At 40.2% G+C, this 18570-nt stretch overlaps 1 protein-coding gene across 6 annotated transcripts in view; it reads left to right on the plus strand.

Annotated features, from left to right (window-relative positions):
* The window catches only part of PCYT1A (phosphate cytidylyltransferase 1A, choline), a 44440-nt gene extending 26437 nt beyond the window's left edge, over window positions 1–18003 (plus strand). For all 6 annotated transcript variants that reach the window (XM_019922862.3, XM_033855676.2, XM_019922865.3 and 3 more), the window contains exons 3-9: window positions 1579–1678; window positions 7038–7154; window positions 7892–8043; window positions 10272–10350; window positions 10825–10967; window positions 12419–12607; window positions 13503–18003. In XM_019922862.3, coding sequence (XP_019778421.1) covers window positions 1579–1678; window positions 7038–7154; window positions 7892–8043; window positions 10272–10350; window positions 10825–10967; window positions 12419–12607; window positions 13503–13709 — 987 coding nt within the window. In that variant the 3' untranslated portion in view covers window positions 13710–18003. The remainder of the gene's footprint in view (window positions 1–1578; window positions 1679–7037; window positions 7155–7891; window positions 8044–10271; window positions 10351–10824; window positions 10968–12418; window positions 12608–13502) is intronic.
* Window positions 18004–18570: the final 567 nt, after the last annotated feature.

Raw genomic sequence — 18570 nt, forward strand, 5'->3', positions numbered from 1 at the left:
AACAGCACAAGAAAAGAACATTATAGTTCAAAATCCCTCACAAACTTAGATGCAAAAGTCCTTAACAATATATTAACAAGTTGAATCCAAGAACATATAAAAAGATTTACACAATGTGTCCAAGAAGAATTTCACTCAGGAGTGCAAGGTTGGCTTAACATTCTAAAATCAATTAATCTAATACACCATAATTAATAAAATAAAAGACAAAACCAAAATATGATTGTTTCAATAATGTAGAAAAGGCATGTGACAAAATCCAATGTTCGTTCATTAAAAAACTCAACAGGGAATTCCCTGGCGGTCCTTAGTTCCCCGACCAGGGATCGAACCCAGGCACTTTCACTGCCATGGCCTGGGTTCGATCCCTGGTCGGGGAACTAAGATCTCATAAGCCTCATGGCACAGCCAAAAAAAAAAACAACTCTCAGCGAACTACAAAATGAAGAGAGATTTCTCAACCTGATAAAGGGCATCTAAGAAAAACCTACAGCTAAGATAATAATTTAGTGTTGAAAGATTGCATGCTTCTCCCCTAAGACTGGGAACAAGGCAAGGATATTTGTCTTTGCCGCCTCTATTCAGCATTGTACTAGAGGTTTACTAGTGCAATAATGGGTAATAAAAGGAAGTTAAAGCCATCCAGATTGGAAAGGAGTAAACTGTCTTTATTCATAGGCAACATGATCTCATATGTAGACAGTCCTAAGGAATCTACCAAACAAACTGCTAGAACTGATAATTGAGTTTAACAAAGCCACAGGAGATGAGTCAACTGAAATTACTCACACTGATACACATACACACATACAAATCAATTGCATTTCTATATACTGGCAAGGACCAATCCAAAAATAAAATTAAGTAAACAGTTACAAAAGCATCAAATAGAATAAAATACTTAGGAATAGATTTAACAAAAGCTCTTAAGTAAGGCTTTCCTCTAAGGAGGAAAGAGCATACCTACATTTTTATTTCAGCATTGCCTCTGAGTAATTGCATGCAATTCATATAACTTCTCTGAATCTCATTTTCCTCATCTTTAAATTGAGGATACTAACTATTGTACTACTTGCCTCACAGGGCTGTTAATGAGAATTAGAACATATTTACAGTGTAAAGCATTATACAGTGATGATTGTACTTAAAGCACATGGCAGCTGTTTGCCTTCCCAGTCCCATAGTTGAAGTGGTATGAAAAGGCACTTGTGAACCTTGGCAATTTCATCACATAGATCAGGGTTGGCTGTTCTGCCGTCTGGCAGAGGAGCTGTCATTCTGGACCCAGTTAGTTGGGACTGTGCTTAGGTTCTCAGCCACCTTCCTCAGTCCTATTCTGAAATCACCATCAAGACATTTATCTTTCATGCCATGATTTGCCCATTTGGTAAAAGGTTGCAACTTTCACTTGTCATTTTGGAATGCTTTTATCTTTTTTCTTTTTAAGGTTATGAACTTTTAGGAAAAATTTTAATCACAGCATGTTGAATAACTGATTATTCTTTAAAGCTGCCATTTTTTGAGTATTTTAGTTTATACCATTGAATTTTTCTTTTCCTTCACTTTCCTCTTCTTAAGGGCTTACGGCAGCCAGCGCCTTTTTCTGATGAAATTGAAGTAGACTTTAGTAAGCCCTATGTCAGGGTAACCATGGAAGAAGCCAGCAGAGGAACTCCTTGTAAGTAAATGACGAATTATTTTGTTGTTTTACTATTGTTTTTAGCATTCAATTGTACTTATCAAATGTATACCTACTCACTATATTCTTCCCTCAGTTTACCTGTAAAAGCTGCTTGAGAGGGGTTTCTCCCATCTCACTTGCTGTTCTATTTGGGAGGATAACTGTACTCCATAAAATTTCATTTATATTGTATACTAATTTCCCAGTATTTTGTCACAGCTATGAGATACAGTGGTACACACTTTTTGGGGGGGCTGTTATCATCAGAGCTGTGAGGTGAGATATAGAGGAGCAGAGACAATAAGATATTAGCCTGAGCGGGTTTATAATCTTGTCTGTTTTTATAAAGGTCCAAATAATATGTCAGACTGTCACATTTTTAATAGCCTTCAGAATTTCCCACTAAGTTTTCCTTTCTGTCAGTCAGTACACTAGTATGATGCTGCTGACTGATAGAGGACAGACAAAGCTATCCTAAGTTGGGAGATGCTTATCACTTAATTTTATCTTTATTGATATTATAGTTTTCCAGGTTTTTTAATTTTTAATTTTTATTTTTTTAATTTATTTAGTTGGCTGCATAGGGTCTTTGTTGCTGAGTGCGGGCTTTCTCTAGTTGCGGCGAGTGGGGGCTACTCTTCATTGTGTTGAGTGGGCTTCTCATTGCGGTGGCTTCTCTTGTTGCAGAGCACCGCTCTAGGTGAACGGGCTCAGTAGTTGTGGCTCGTGGGCTCTAGAGTGCAGGCTCAGTAGCTGTGGCACATGGGCTTAGTTGCTCCATGGCATGTGGGATCTTCCCAGACCAGGGCTCGAACCCATGTCCCCTGCATTGGCAGGCGGATTCTTAACCACTGTGCCACCAGGGAAGCCCCCAGGTTTTTTAAAAAAAGACTTGCTTTATTATTTTCAAAGCCCATACTCTTTATTTATATACTTAGTTTACATTATTAAGTAGCAATTTCTGGCCTCATAAATTATTAATATGTATTCCAGATAGTTTTGGGCAGTTGGTTTTAGGGATTATCATAAATAGAAACTTCCACAAGCATTTGTTATGATTACAAAGTCCTATAGGCATCTGTTCTTACTTCTCTGTAAATTCTCCATTTCTCCTTTTTTTCCCAATCCTTTTTCATTTCTTTTGATTACTGTGGTGAGTGTTTACTCTGTAAATGTAGGGCTGGACTCAACCCAGGCAAGCACTAGGGAATAAGAGGTAGTTATAGCCACAAATCTATACATTTTCAGTATATAGAAGATATTTGTAGTTACTTCTTAATTGTGTTAGTATGTTTACTCTCTGCTGTAACTTAGGGGTACTGAAATATGAATAGAAATGAATGCTGGACAGTGTTAGGCTAGGGGTCCCAGTACCCCTTGGTTATATCTTGGCTGTATGGAGTATGGTTTTGGGGTCCTCAAAAAGAGAATGCTTTCCTTTTGCAAAAGTTTTTAGATATAGCTTATGTTGATCACAACCCTTCTGGTTTATGATGTGATTTTTTGGGGTTGGCTCCTCTTACTTCAGTAATAGGCAGGCTAATGGGGCAGAGTAAAATGACAACAAGGAAAGACAGGCTGTATGTAACAGTGTAGTGGTGGCAGGTCAGACTTCAGAATGCCACTAGACAGTTCAAGGATCACATTCAGATGTGATAGTAGAGCCTGTTGAGGGCAAGAACTTTTCATATACTCTCTAATGACACACATTCAGAATGCAGTACCTCACTCAGATCTGATCACATTAGTTATATTAGCCACCTTGTTGCTAATCTAGCCACATACCATCTGTGATAGGAAAAATGTATGTATGTATATGTATACTGTTTCCAAGTTTTGCAGCTTATAATTAACAAACACTAATAAATTACTTTCTAAATTTTAGAATAGTAGAATTTTATAAGTAAGTCATTTATGAGATTATATACTTTATACTCTCTTCATTATATACATGAATATAGGTCCATAGAAACTAAGAAGTGAAACAGTAAAACAAATAATTAGTGATAGAATTGAAGCTAAAAACCTAAGTTTTTCCATCTTTGTGTTCTTTTCATCCTGGAGTGGTGCTATTCTTTATATAGACCTTAGTTATAAATAATAGAAGGCTTATCAGCAAGCTGATTGAAGTTTGGGTGGAACAGATAGTCACAAATTGGCCTGTAAAATTTGCCAGTCTAACTTGACCTCTGGTTTTTCCTTTATCTTATTCTGTCTGTTCAGTTTCATGTTAAATAATCAAGTAAGTGACTGTCTTCATGCCAGTGCCAGACAAGGAATAAACAAATAAAGAATCTACACATGCCATATAGTTAGTGAATTTTAAACCAATAACTGGTTCAAGGGGCATCCCTCCCCCTGCCCCCAGGTTTTCACTTAGGGAGGTTAAGGGAGTACAAGAGGGAAGTTTGTGTAATCTTGGAGTAATCCAAGAAAAAAACCCAGCAGTGTGTTCTCTTGGAGAAAGGAAGAAAAAGGCAAAGTCTGAAGGGCAGTGGAAATCTGTTAAAGATGAATGTTTCAGTGGTAGCTATTTGAGAGAATATATCAAAAGAGATAATAAATTGAAACCCAGGTCTCTTCTGCTTAAAGGAGAACATCTAGTTACTTAGTCTAGCAGTAGTGAAAAGACTATAATTTGTAACCCAAATCAAGAGTATTTTTGAGAATGAAAGCAGTTGCTCTTGATAGTGAACTGGAACAACAGATATAAATCAGAGGGTATAGTCATCCTGACCAATAGCCACTTGGTAAAAGAATGGATAACGCATGCTTTCTCCCCAGATTTTTAGTTCAACAGTGGCCCCTTCTGGTCATTTGGTTAATATACAGGCCTGCGTTTGCCAAAGACTTGCGGTTAAGTCATGGGGAATTGAGAGGTTGGGAAGCTGGGGAAATGCTAAGAGGGCAAGAGGCACATCAGGGATTGCTCCAAGAAAGGGTTCAGAGGTGGCTTGGCCTAATATGGGATGTTTAACTGCTGGCAAATAGCCACTTAATCAACAGTGTCTGTGCTATTGTCACTATACAGGAATTGTGTTTACTGGCTAAATCTCCCTCATCTCACTTTGCCCTTGGTGTAGAAACAACAGTACAGTATTCTCAAATTTTATATTCTATCGTTTGTCTTTTAGGATCAAATAAAGTGAGATCATAGCCACTCTGGACTTGTTTAGGAAAGATAGAAGTATATTAGTTACTTCATGGTCATGATTTCTAGGATGTAGAAGAGAGATTATATTACTCAGGTTTTGTTTTGTTTTGCTTTGTTTTATAGATGAGGAAACTGAGGCTTAAAGAGATTAAGATTACAAAGGAGTGAGGCTGGTTGGCAAGCTTGGGCTATAATTTTTCTGACTCTTTAAATCCGTCATATTATTTCTCAGTTTTTCATTGTATTAGTGTATTTATTTTATTTAAAATTTTTATTTCCTGTATTATAAAATTAGTACATTCCCGTGACCTAACATTCATAAAGTACAAAAAAGACACAGAGTGAAATGACTTCCTCTCACTACTGTCTCACAGCCACCTAGTATCCCTTTTACAGGTAACCAGAATTACCAATTTCTTATTTATTTATTTATTTAATTTATTTTTGCCTGCAATGGGTCTTTGTTGCTGTGTGCAGGCTTTCTCTAGTTGCGGCGAGCGAGGGCTACTCTTCATTGCGGTGCACAGGCTTCTCAGTGTGGTGACTTCTCTTGTTGCAGATCATGGGCTCTAGATGCGCGGGCTTCAGTAGTTGTGGCTCGCGGGCTCTAGATTGCAGGCTCAGTAGTTGTGGCGCACAGACCTAGTTGCTCCACGGTATGTGGGATCCTCCCTGACCAGGGCTCGAACCCATGTCCCCTGCATTGGCAGGCAGATTCCTAACCACTGCCCCAGGGAAGCCCAGTATTACCAATATCTTGTGGATATCTAAGCAAATAATATATAAATCTTCCCACACTTTTAATGGGTGGATCATGTCATATTCAGTCTTCCACTGAAATTTAGGTTGTTTCCAAACTTTTGCTATTACCAACAGTGCTGCATTCAATAATGCAATCTGCATACATATTTACAAACATATCTGTGAGGTAAATTCCTAGAATTGGAATAACTGGGCCAAAGGGTATAAACATTTGTCATTTGTCTTTTCACAGATATTGCCTAATTGCCATCCTTAAGAGTTGTACCAATTTATACTTCTATCAGCAGTGTATAATTTCTCAGTTTAAAAGCGACTTTTGTATGGATAAAGCTATCTATAAAGAAAAGTCCATAAACCTCCTGAGAACCAGTTTCCTCCCCCTTGATTCACCGTCCTCAAGGCAGGAAGGAGATGTATCTTATCCTTACCTTCAGTATGGTGTATTTGATGAGGCTCCGGCCCTTCTTTCGAAGAATGATGTAGATGCTCCTACTATTATTTTCTCCTGCTACAGTGAGACAGCTCTTCCTTTATTCAAGTAGTGGAAATATGTTACTAGGACCCATTAGGTTTATCATTTGAAGCATGCTGAACCATTATATCAATTCCATTCTCAGTGTGTTTATTTGGCTTTGGAATTAGGCTTGTACCCCAAGAAATCATTTCCTCCTTTTCTTTCATAGTCCACTACCACTAAAAATAAATTGACAATCAGTTCTCTGTTATTCTCACTAATGGACAGGGGAAGAGGAAAGGCTCTAATATAAAGTCCTAAAATATTTATATTTGATTTTCAAATACCTGATATATCACCCTCTACTGAGAAAGTGTAACATGCTCACTATCAAGGAGAAATGCTTGAAGGAACTCCATCTGTTATCACAGAGCAGTTATTAAGGGTGAATCTGGGACTGTGAAGCAATCTCACCCCTCTGCATCACTCTTTACCTTCAAAGCAAAGTATTTTATTTTCAAAGCAAAGTATTAGTTATTAGTAATCAAGGCAGCTTGAAAAACAGAGAGCAGGCAGCCAGAGCGTAGTTTAATTATACTCTGTTTAAACATAGCTGCAGTTTAAACATAAACCGAAGGTGAAGATTTTGAAGTTTCAGATGTAGCTCTTGTATAACTCTTCCCTTCACTTCTAAAATAACTTTAAGAAAAAGCAGTCATGAAATCCAATTACCTGAGCAGTTTGGTACAACCAGGCTAACAAAGAGAGTTAGTGGATATGATGCCAAGAGTGTTTTTGTAGTCAAGGAAGCCTGTGATGTTATTCCTCAGAACCCCAAAGTACCCCCAATAAAGGTGAATATCCAGAGAACACCTTAAAAGGGGGCTCTGCAGGGGTGGAACAGTCACACAGTGCCATTTCCATTTGTTAAATGTGAGGTATTGAATCAATGTATTTCTGTGATAAATTCTTTCCTTTGGATTTAGGTGAACGGCCTGTGAGAGTTTATGCAGATGGAATATTTGACTTATTTCATTCTGGTCATGCCCGGGCCCTGATGCAAGCAAAGAACCTTTTCCCTAATACATATCTCATTGTGGGAGGTAAGAAAACATCTGATGACTTCAGGTGCTGTCCAGAAAAAAATTATGGTAGCCTCTTTTCTCCTATCTTTATAACCCAAGTACATTGCCTCTTATGTTGGTTTTCAAATGAGAGATATAGTGCAGCCTCTTTAAAATGTGAAATATATGAAGAACATGAAGTATATAAAACCTGAACTGTATAAACCTGGAGAGAGAAGCTCTAAGCTCATTGACTTGAGACGTCCAGGATTTATCTCGCTGGTTTTGGCCGGGTTTCTGCAGTCTGACCCCCAGTGCGGGCGGGGGTGGTCAGAATAGCATTAAGAATAAATGCTACTTAAGAAGAGCATTTGCTTTAGATTTCAGTTTATCATTTTGAGTCAACTGAAGTACAAAAGTCTGCTAAGCTAATGTTATGTTGTCCAGTCCAGTCTAATAAAAGTATAATAGGAAAACATTTTTTAAAACTGTTAATTGATACAGGATGCACAGTAGTTTCATTTCAAAGCCAAAGATCTTAGTCCTCCATTGTATCCTCTCCTCTCCAAAGTGTGAAAATATTTAGTGAATGTTGCTCCTGAAGGTGTATCTTGGATTAGGAAAAGCATTGTTATCCAGACTGAGCCAAATCCAGAAGACTCTTATACAGGCTGGGGAGATTGGTTATGAGAGGTTGGGAAATGAGAGGTTGATGATTGAGGAGTGGTTAAGCAGAGGGGACTTTGACTTACAACCTTATGTTGTGGTGAACTCAGTTTGCAGTGATGAGCTAACACACAACTTCAAAGGCTTCACCGTGATGAATGAAAATGAGCGCTATGATGCAGTGCAGCACTGCCGCTATGTGGATGAGGTGGTGAGGAATGCCCCCTGGACCCTGACACCAGAGTTCCTGGCAGAACACCGGGTAAGAAACTGAACACATGTTTCCATTCCCTGTTCTGGAATTTCTTCAACTTTCAAGACTTCTGGTACTATGGCTAGTTTTCCACTAGCCTTATTTTACTTCTATCTTCTATGTAAATTTCACATAGAAGAGGTAACAGTGTTATTACTTCTAATAATAGTCATCCCTGACATTTTTCTTGGGTTTGATGGTTTACAAGCACTTTTGCATCCATTATATTTCATTTGTTCCCCACAAAAATCCTATTGGGTAGTTATTAGTTATTTCCACTTTACATATGAGAACAGGGCCAGAGAGGCCAAATAACCAGGTCACACTCTAGCAGGGCTAGAAATTGAACTCTTCAGGGCTTCCCTGGTGGCGCAGTGGTTGGGAATCCGCCTGCCAATGCAGGGGACATGGGTTCGGGTCCTGGTCCGGGAACGTCCCACATGCTGCGGAGCAGCTGGACCTGTGCGCCACAACTACTGAGCCTGCACACCATAACTACTGAAGCCCGCGCGACTAGAGCCCGTGCTCTGCAACTGCAGAGCCACCGCAATGAGAAGCCTGCGCACCGCAACGAAGAGTAGTCCCCACTCGCCACAACTAGAGAAAGCCTGCACGCAGCAACGAAGACGCAGCCAAAAATAAATGATTAAAAAAAAATCTTATAAAAAAAAAGAAATTGAACTCTTCAGTTATGTGAGTCTGTCGCACCTCCTCCCCCCCATTATAGGCGTATCCATCCTCACAGCATACCGGTCTTTTTAGAGTATACACAGCCCCAGACATGCTCTCAAGGAGTTCACATTCCAGGAAATAAGATATATAAACATAGACTTCTCTTGTATTGACTTAAAGTTAGTTTCAAGACTTTTGATTTCAGGCTAGAAATTATGTGGGATCAGAAACCAGGGAGGTTTCTCACTTTTTCTCAGTGAGTTGGTATTATAAAAAACCCTTATCTCCTTTTTATTTTCCCACATTAAAGCAACACGTTTCCTACAAAAGAGGGGTTTATAGCTGATAGCTGAGAAGAACTTATCAGGTCATGTTGGAGGCCCTTGAGCTTGAGGAACCAGCAAGCATATTGTCAGTTCTCTTACAGTGGTGTGGAGAATGTTGAAGGTGAATTGTTCAACGAGGCAGGAAAGAACAAAAGTAGCCAAAGTGCTTCAAAAGCAGTATTTGGGTAGGCCTGAAGCTAAGGGATATTTGTTATAACTGTTTAGGATTAGGACAGAACTTTTATAATTCTCTAGCTTTACTGCTTCAACATTTAGCAGCCAGTGGTACCAAGGGTGATGAGCAAGATTATTCTCAGCAACATAGCCAGGCAAGCCCAGGCAGAAGAGGTTAGAGGAACTTCCATATTCCCTTTCCTCCGTGTTAGCAGTGTATCCTCAACCATGAGTCTTGCTTGCTCACCATTCTTATTTTCAATTTGCTGCCTATGGATCCCTGACAAGTTGTTCATGGGTAATTGAGATGTTAGCCGAGAGTCCCTGACATAGTCCTGATGAGCGTACTTCACATTACAGTGGCTTCTGGGAGCTGGGTGTGGTGGTGTTAGCAATTATATTAGCAAAGGGCATATGGCCTATTCAGGAAGGAGTAAATGAGTGAGGTTTAGAAAGATAATTGATCCCAGTGTGAGAGGTATTGACAGTAGTAAAGTAATAGATCTGAGACTTAAAGGTCTTTTATGGCCTTGGGCTTTGCATTTCTCAGGAGTACAGATGTATCTATTCTAGTAAAAGTGCTCTTGGTTGCTATTTTTGTATTCCCACTCATCTCATGGACTGAGAAACCAGTTAACAAAGAAGTGACCTCTTTCTTATATTTTTAGAAACCCTATTTGACCCATCCTTGTAGACCCAGGAGGGTGGGGAGATTTCCTTTCTTCTTTCCTTGATTCCACCCACTAACTAGCATACCAGAAAATCCTCTAGGCCTGTTTACCACAGCATGGTGACTGGTATACAGTGTGAGGGTAGCACTTCCAGTAGACCAGGAGGAATAGCTAAAAAAGAAGCTGGCTAGCTTCATGTTTATGATCCACGAATAATTAGGTTGGGTGGCTTGTGAATGAATCATGGAATTTATGAGCAAAGCAAAGAGAGATAAAGACAGAAGTTCATTTGAGGCCTCGCCTCTCCTTGTCCTTTTTCTGGTCCTGAGAGTGTTTACTGGTTCTTTCTGAATGGCAGTTATGCTGGGTTTTAAACATGTTTCCTTACTTTCAGATTGATTTTGTAGCCCATGATGACATCCCTTACTCTTCTGCTGGGAGTGATGATGTTTATAAGCACATCAAGGAAGCAGGTGAGTAAGTTGATGTGCATCCTCATTTTATGGAGTCTTAGGGGCAGTGACAAGAGATTCAACCACATCACTACTTTACAGAGGAAAATTTATACAGTGAGAACTTTAACATCCAGTTTCAGGTCGCACTTTGCTTAAGAGGTTAAGATGGGCATAGCATCATATCCATCAATTCTCAGTCTAAACATCTACTTTTGATATCTCTTAATTTCAGGAAACCCTTCTCCAGCCCCATATTTTTCTTAATATTAGGGCCTTTCCTTACTACTAACTTTTGATTCAGTGTTCCTTCAGTGTTCCTTCTGTATGTTCCTTACTACTAACTTTTGATTCAGTGTTCCTTCCAGACTTTACTTAGTAATAACAGACTCTGCTTTATGAGGAAAGAAAAGGAATGTGGCTCCCAGTTTCCATCTAGTCCTACTGCCTGAGCTAATCAGAATGTCACAGTGTTTGTATGTGTTCTTGTGTTAGGCATGTTTGCTCCAACACAGAGGACAGAAGGTATCTCCACATCAGACATCATCACCCGAATTGTCCGCGACTATGATGTGTATGCCAGACGGAACCTACAGAGGGGCTACACGGCAAAGGAACTCAATGTCAGCTTTATCAATGTGAGTTCCAACCTCATCCTAGAGTTCCCTGGCCCTATAGGACATGTTGCCTCTCACTTCACCTAAGTTAAACTTGCTTTTCAGTCTGCTGTTATTATCACCTCCAAAAGCTCAGTGGATACCTCTTTGCACATAACGCTATGCCAGGCTCTTTACAAAGAGCATATGGATATATCTAGAGGCATTTTCTGCCTTTATGAGCTAGTATCAACACGTCGATATAAGGACATACAGCCAATTAAATAAATAAGAATGTGGAACTTACAAAGTACAGTACTTATATCAAATATATTTAAAACAGTGGTTCTTAACCTTTGTTCTTTTTGACTGGATGGTCTTTGCAAATCTGATGAAAGCTATGGATCCTCTCCCTGTGTGCATAGTAACACACAACATTTTGCATGCAATTTCTCAACGCACATGAACCTAACTTTTAAAATTTGATTTATGAAAGCACGTTTATTTTAGCTTAATAAACAAACTGCTATACATTTTGTATATAAATTATACCTCAGTAAAGTTAATTTAAAAAGAAGAAGAAAGCTGCTAACTGTATCTTCTACATAAGTAGTTTACCATGCTCCCTCACTTGCTCCCAGCTCTGTGAATTATGAGTAGGTGAAATGGTTTCATTTAAATATGATTTATCTATTCAGGTAAACCCTAGCTGTTGTTAACAATCTAACTGTTGTTATACTGCAGAATCTATCTTTAGATGTTTAAAAATCCTAAACATATTCGCCTTCCCCTTCCCCTTTATGATCTGGAAATGAGAATAGTTTTCATTTGGCTAAAGACTCCTCCCCTCCCCTCCCTTTGGGAGGATTCATACCATTTTCCCTTATCTTTAGGGAAGCCTGTAGGACCAAAGAGTATCATCCTTATTTTGCAAATGAGCAAACAGACCTCTAAATATTAAAAAATTAAAAAAACAACTCCTCTGTAATCATAGAATAAGCCACTGATGGAGGAAAAAAGTTCAGTACAATAGATGAATTACTTAAGTAAAAGGCCCACTATTTCCTTTTTCAACCTGTTACAGTTGGCTTATTGTTGGCAATATTGTGCAGTGATCTTGTTGCTCTCTCCCTATACATCTCCATCTAGAATGGGGTTTGGGTTTTGTTAGGCATGTTTATCTTCCAAGTTTATGTTTCATCTTAAAAAAATCTGACTTCGTTTGGTATGTGCCTGTCTGTTACTGGTCTTACACTATACATTTAGTTTAGTCCTGGGCTCTACAATCTTAGAATTATTACACTTTTGTATAAGATGACCATCCAGAGCATATCTTATCTGTTATTATGCTGGAGAAGTATGGGATAGATTAAAGTGAAATTCTCAAGACTGAAAGGAGTGTCAGTAGAGTGCCAAACCAAGTCTTTTTCTTCCCCTTATTATGGAAGGTCAGAATGAGTATTATTTCTCAGAGCAGTTATTTCTTTATCCAGGAGAAGAAATACCACTTGCAGGAGCGAGTTGACAAAGTAAAGAAGAAAGTGAAAGATGTGGAGGAAAAGTCAAAAGAATTTGTTCAGAAGGTAGAAGAAAAAAGCATTGACCTCATTCAGAAATGGGAGGAGAAATCCCGAGAATTCATTGGAAATTTCCTGGAAATGTTTGGTCCAGAAGGAGCGCTGGTATGTTCTTTCTTGCTGGATAATTTAGGGAAATTCATGAAAATCTGGGGAATTCTCATGCTGTGGAAGGAATTATAGAATCCTTGAGCAGAAAGGGACATTGACATTAAGAAGTTATCTAATCTGTTCCCCTTGTTCGGCAGAACTATATTTCCACTATCCCCAGAAAGTTTTTAAAAATCTTTACAGAAAGAGGTTATACATTCTCCTAAATAATTTTGCCAGCTCTCTATCAACCTCCAAATATGGTGACAAGATAAGTGAGTAGCCTTGCCCAGCTTGCTTCTACATTATAGTTTTAGGTGGAAGGGAAGGAAAGAGCAAAGAGCAGTAAAAAGAAAGCTGCCTGCACTACACACAGCTGCTGCAGGACCGTTGGGTACGGTGGGAATTCTGTCCTTGAGGAGTAGCAGGGTCTTTTCGAGCCAAATAAAAGGTGCCTGTGTAGCTATGAGCAGATGAGCCCTAGGATATCAGGAACGATCTGACTGTGAGGGTGTTTGGATGCCAGAATAGATTATTCTGGGAGTGTATGGAATTTTCTCTTCAGAGAACTCCAAAACTAGGATAGGTACCCTTTTGTCTGAGTTAATTCCTTTGTTTTTGCCTACAGCCTAGACTACAGACCCAAGTAGCCTTTTAAGAATTCCTTTGACGTAGAGGTCAAGGATTGGGTGACAGTGGATAGCAGGTGGGAACCCTTAGATACATAGTATAGCATAGAGCACTTTGGAGAGGAAATTGCTTAGGATTATAGCTATGTTCCTCCTCTGGCTTACTTGATCACTTTTGACATTACAGAGGGCACTCGTGATAATTTGAAGTCTCATATCCTCCAGTGGTGCTTCAGTAGGATCCATAGGTTTCTTCTAACTCTTTCTTTTGGTCTCCCCAGAAACATATGCTGAAAGAGGGGAAAGGCCGGATGCTGCAGGCCATCAGTCCAAGGCAGAGTCCCAGCAGCAGTCCCACTCGTGAACGCTCCCCCTCTCCCTCTTTCCGGTGGCCCTTCTCTGGCAAGACTTCCCCGCCTTCCTCCCCAGCAAACCTCTCCAGACACAAGTCTGCAGCCTATGATATCAGTGAGGATGAAGAAGACTAATTTTTCATCTCTCCTTTCCTCTCCCCTCCCTCTGTCCCATCACCTTCAGAAGCTCTCTGTTGAATTCTGAATTGTGATCCCAACACTAAACCTAAGGACAGCTACAAAGGAAAGACAATTGGGGCAAGAGTACTTAGGATGGGGGGACCAGACAGCCTATCCTCTGAGAGACATCACCCACCCCCACCAAGAAAGAGGCTAACTACATCTTAGAAGCCTGTTTGGCATCCATATACCTTCCCCATGGACTTTGCTTTACTGTTTATGTTCATGTGATCTTGACAGGGAAATTGTCATTTTTATTAATTTTTAAAAAATTAGTCTTTCAAATGTAGTAAATAGAACTAATTTTTTGCCCCCAAGGAGTGGGCAGAAGGAAGCGGTGTAATACCCAGAGGCCTTTTCTTCCTGATACACTATAGTATTTGCCTTCCGTTCTGAGGCAAAGAGGCAAACTGTTTTGCCAAGTCCTTCAGGCAATGAGCCATGCTGATGGGTGATTTGGAGGGGAAATATCATAATTTTGATTTCCTTTAAAAAAAGCAAAAAGCTGAGTAACAGTCACAAATCCCCTAAGTGTACTGCTGGCACATGTGTCAATGTGGCTATGGGAAGAAGGAGATCTGAGTTTAACTTTTCTTGCTCCCTGAGGAGTTTCTTATTGGACCCAATGGGGTCCATGAAGACACTGATGGGGATGGAACCAGACCACATGGCATCTGCTACGGTTTTTCTGCTGTGTTCATCTTCTCAGAAAACTCTGTTGCCCAGTTATTTGGGAGCTCTTTTCAATCTCTTTCCTGTAATCTACCTTTAAAGGGAGGAACACTTCCAGGTTTAGTCTGATTAAGGAGGGGAGTGGGACAATACTCAATCTTATGCAAAGTCAGTTTTGATTAATTTTCTTCCTGAGAGTAAGTCCCTGGCCCTGTGACTCCTATTTTAATACTTATTACCTAGCTTTTTACAGAGGATACTTTGTAAATGTCTGCAGTTTGAACATGATCTGTTAATCCATGTTGCTCATAGCCATATCGAATATTCAGAGAGATTTGCACAGAACATAGGCACAAAAGCATAAGGAAACACACCCCTTTCTAAAGCCTTTTCTTGACCTCTTCCCCTCTTAAGAGTGTCCTTGACTGGAACCAGTGCTGCATGAGGTGTTTATTTTCCCCTGAGAGTTGGCAGCTGGCAGGGACTCCCGTCTGCTGCCCTTCCAGCAAGTCACCGAGCAAGGGCTCACTTTACAAGAGTGTGGTAGGTTCCCTCCCTCTCACTCTGCCTGGTTCCACCTCCCCTGGTATGTTGCCCAGGGGATTCACTGCTCAAATTTCACGTCAGAGAATGCTGAAGCTTAACACTTGCTGTTGAGCATAAGCTCCTTTTAAACCTCTAGCATCCTACAGTACATGACCTAGCAGATCATCATCTATCATAATCCTGTAGCTGGGTTCAGGGTGAAAAATTGCTTATGTCCAGGCACCATCCCATCACTCATAAATACCCCTTGTAGGGGTGGCGTTTTAGTGTTTTCAGCTAAGAAAACCACATCTTATCTTTCCTTGCCCCTCTGCTAGGGCTGTGAGCATCTCATAGTCCCCCCCCAAACACCTTCTGTTAAAACTTGCTCTTCTTCCTGAGGGTCGGTGACTAGAATCACTGCCTGCCTGCACAGCAGGACTACCTAGGTCCTCAGATCATCCAGAGAGGCAGAGCACAGCAGAGTAGAGGGACAAAGAGGGGGAAACCTCTTGTCCTGATGGCCTATGAAAATTACATTTCTAACTGTTCTCATGAAGTGCTATTTTTACTATCAAATCTGGTTTACACAAGCTTTGGCTTGGAATCCTTTTTTTGGAACAGTTGAAGTTAATGTTTTCCTATATTACTCAGCTTGATATGATCAAGCTGATATGATCACATATTTTAACTTGCTGCTTCAGTCTTGCCTCTTTGGGAATTCTGCCCGTTTCTGTCAATAGGAAAGCAGTGAAATCACCACTGAAGCCCACTTACGTGTTCTCTCAAAGTACACATGTTATCCAAGTGTATTTGGAAAATGAGGTGCCCAGAGTATGATTTTCCTCCCTGTAGTCACTCTTCTCACGTGTATTGTCTGGATCTTAAGTTTTTGGTCCTCCTCCTCCGCTCTGTAAATGGGCTGCTTTGGGCATATCCTGTCCTTGGAATATGACCTCTAGGCTGACAAGCTCCATGAGACTGCTAGCACCAGCATGTGCACATGTTCTTGGAAAACTCTCACTCCTTTTGGTGAACCTCTGTGGCCTCAGTCTCCTAACACTAGTATATCTTCAAATAATTTTGACTGAAAGCAAAAAATTTTATGGCGTGGCATGCTAGATACTTTGGGATAAATGTGATCCTACATGCCGGACAAGGGTGGGTGGGTGGAAGAAGCTATTGGGATGATGCATTGTTTGATCATCTGTGCCTAATTAAATGAGGTTAGAGGTTCGCATTCCACAACCATGCATGTGATCTGTAAATCTTTAAATATTATTGTTAATATTAACTTCTAACATTAATTTTAATTAGCTGTTTCTCTGAATCCCACACACAAAGCTGTCAGCCTGAATAGATCAAATGTGGCAGAAATGGGAGAGCCTTAAAAGTTGCTTGGCTTCCAGTGGTTAAGAATCCACCTGCCAATGCAGGGGACACAGGTTCAAACCCTGGTCCAGGAAGATCACACATGCTGCAGAGCAACTAAGCCCATGCACCACAGCTACTGAGCCTGTGCTCTAGAGCCTGCGAACCACAACTACTGAGCCCACGCACCACAACTACTGAAACCCGCGGGCTCTAGGGCCCGCGTGCCGCAACTACTGAGCCCACGTGCCACAGCTACTGAAGCCCGCACGCCTAGAGCCTGTGCTCTGCAACAAGAGAAGCCACCTCAATGAGAAACCCACGCACCACAACGAAGAGTAGCCCCTGCTTGCCGCAACTATTGAAAGCCCACGCACAGCAGCAAAGACCCAACGCAGCCAAAAAAAAAAGTTGGTTGGCCTCAGAGCCTCTCGCTGTAAGATAGAAGGGAAATGGAGACAGAAGCCCTGTAGCCGGTGCTGAGGAGGTGCCATTTCAGCAGTTACCTTGAGATGAGCTGGGCAAAAAGTTTGCTTTTTTCATACACTACACTCAGTAGCACTGAAGGATGGAGGTTGAAATTGTAGAGGAATAAAAATGGATCATTTGTACTGCTGCAGCTGCTTCTGATAGCTAGAGCCAAAGACCATTATCTTGCTGAGGCTTGGGTAAGAAGGTTGGGGATGCAAGGAGGTTGAAAACCTTGAATGAGAGAAAAAATTTGAGGGAGGTCAAGAGAGCTTTTGACCTTTTCTGATCACTGATAACTTCCTAGGCAGCACCTGAGTTACATTTTTCTTACTTTTGACCACACAGCTGTCCAGGCAGTCTTTGAATATTCCCTCCATAATGGTTCTTCACAGTGATTTTTATTCTGTATCTTGATGTATGGGTAGCTTTTGTTTTTCTGGAGCTCATTGCCTTTTTAATCCTGTTCCAGACCCTATATCTAAAATCTTTCCAAATCAAGTATATTTCACTGCTTTTGTTTAATTCCCTAAAAGCCATAGCTTTTACATTTTCTGTCAGCACAAACTATCACCAGAAGTTGAATCAGTACAGGTAGGAAAAGAGCTCCCTTAACAATGTTTTTAACTAATGGTATTTTTTTTTAACCGTACCAATATAAGTATTTTTAAAGTTATATTTTTCAAGGTCATGCAATGATTGTTCTTGTTTTCTCTCACAGAATAGATTGTCATGGGATAAAGAGTGGTCCCTAGCTATTATTTTTCCAAGTAAGTAGAACATGTTCTTGGGATTATACTATTAAATGTTAATTTTCTTTAAAACAAAGGAGAAAGATACTCTGCCAAAGTTTAATGTTAGTATTCAGATTGGGGTAGAGAACAAAAGTACTTGGTTTAACATTAGGATGACTCCAGTTGTGGTTTTTTTAGCTTCCAAGTGGGCTTTCCCACCCTTCTTAGGGAGGCACTGACTGCTTTGAACACAGAGACTTGATTGGTTGAGTTGTTTTATATTGAGGATCCTGAACAGAACGAGTCTTGGAAAAAAATTCTGGCCTTGGCATGAATGTTGGCCCCATCACCAGTGCCGGTGTCCACAAGGACGTTTTCCTCAATTGGTGTTCAGTATATTGCTTTCCTGTCCGAGTGTTATTAAATTGTTCAGTTATTTTGGCTTTTGTCATTAGCCAAATAAAGGAAAAGTGATTTTATGTAATGTTCCATTTTCTGTGTTTTTGACCTTGTATACATGTGTATGATATGTTTTATGTATTTGTGGCTTTTACCTGTACTATCAGTTCCTTTGCTTTTGCATCCTAATTTGGGGGTTTTACCTGTATGATCATTTCCTTTGCTTTTGCATCTTAATTTGTCTCTGCATAATAACTCCATGACCATATTATCGGGATTCCTTTTGCTGCTTGGTACAGAAGACTAAAAAAGCCATTGTCCCACAAAGGGAGGCTGATCCAGATCTCCCAGGTCTAATGTCATCAGTGCCCTACTGACACATCTGTAAGGGAAAGAACACCTTTCATCTGTTCTTTAGAAGCCTGGTTTCTTCGAGAGTTTGGGCTGATACTATTTTGCCTGGCTGAGTTCTATTCCTGTTATTATACCAGTAAAACTATCACATACTCTTCCCCCTTTCATTTGCTTTGGGAAACCTCAGAGTAACCTTTTAATATACAAGCTTTATGGGCTAGTAGTGGCACACACAGAGGCAGTGTGCCCAGTTGTAGAACATCAAACTCCATCCTGTTTGTTTATTATAAAAC

This window comes from Tursiops truncatus, chromosome 4, assembly GCF_011762595.2.
Source record: "Tursiops truncatus isolate mTurTru1 chromosome 4, mTurTru1.mat.Y, whole genome shotgun sequence".
NCBI classification, from domain to species: domain Eukaryota; kingdom Metazoa; phylum Chordata; class Mammalia; order Artiodactyla; family Delphinidae; genus Tursiops; species Tursiops truncatus.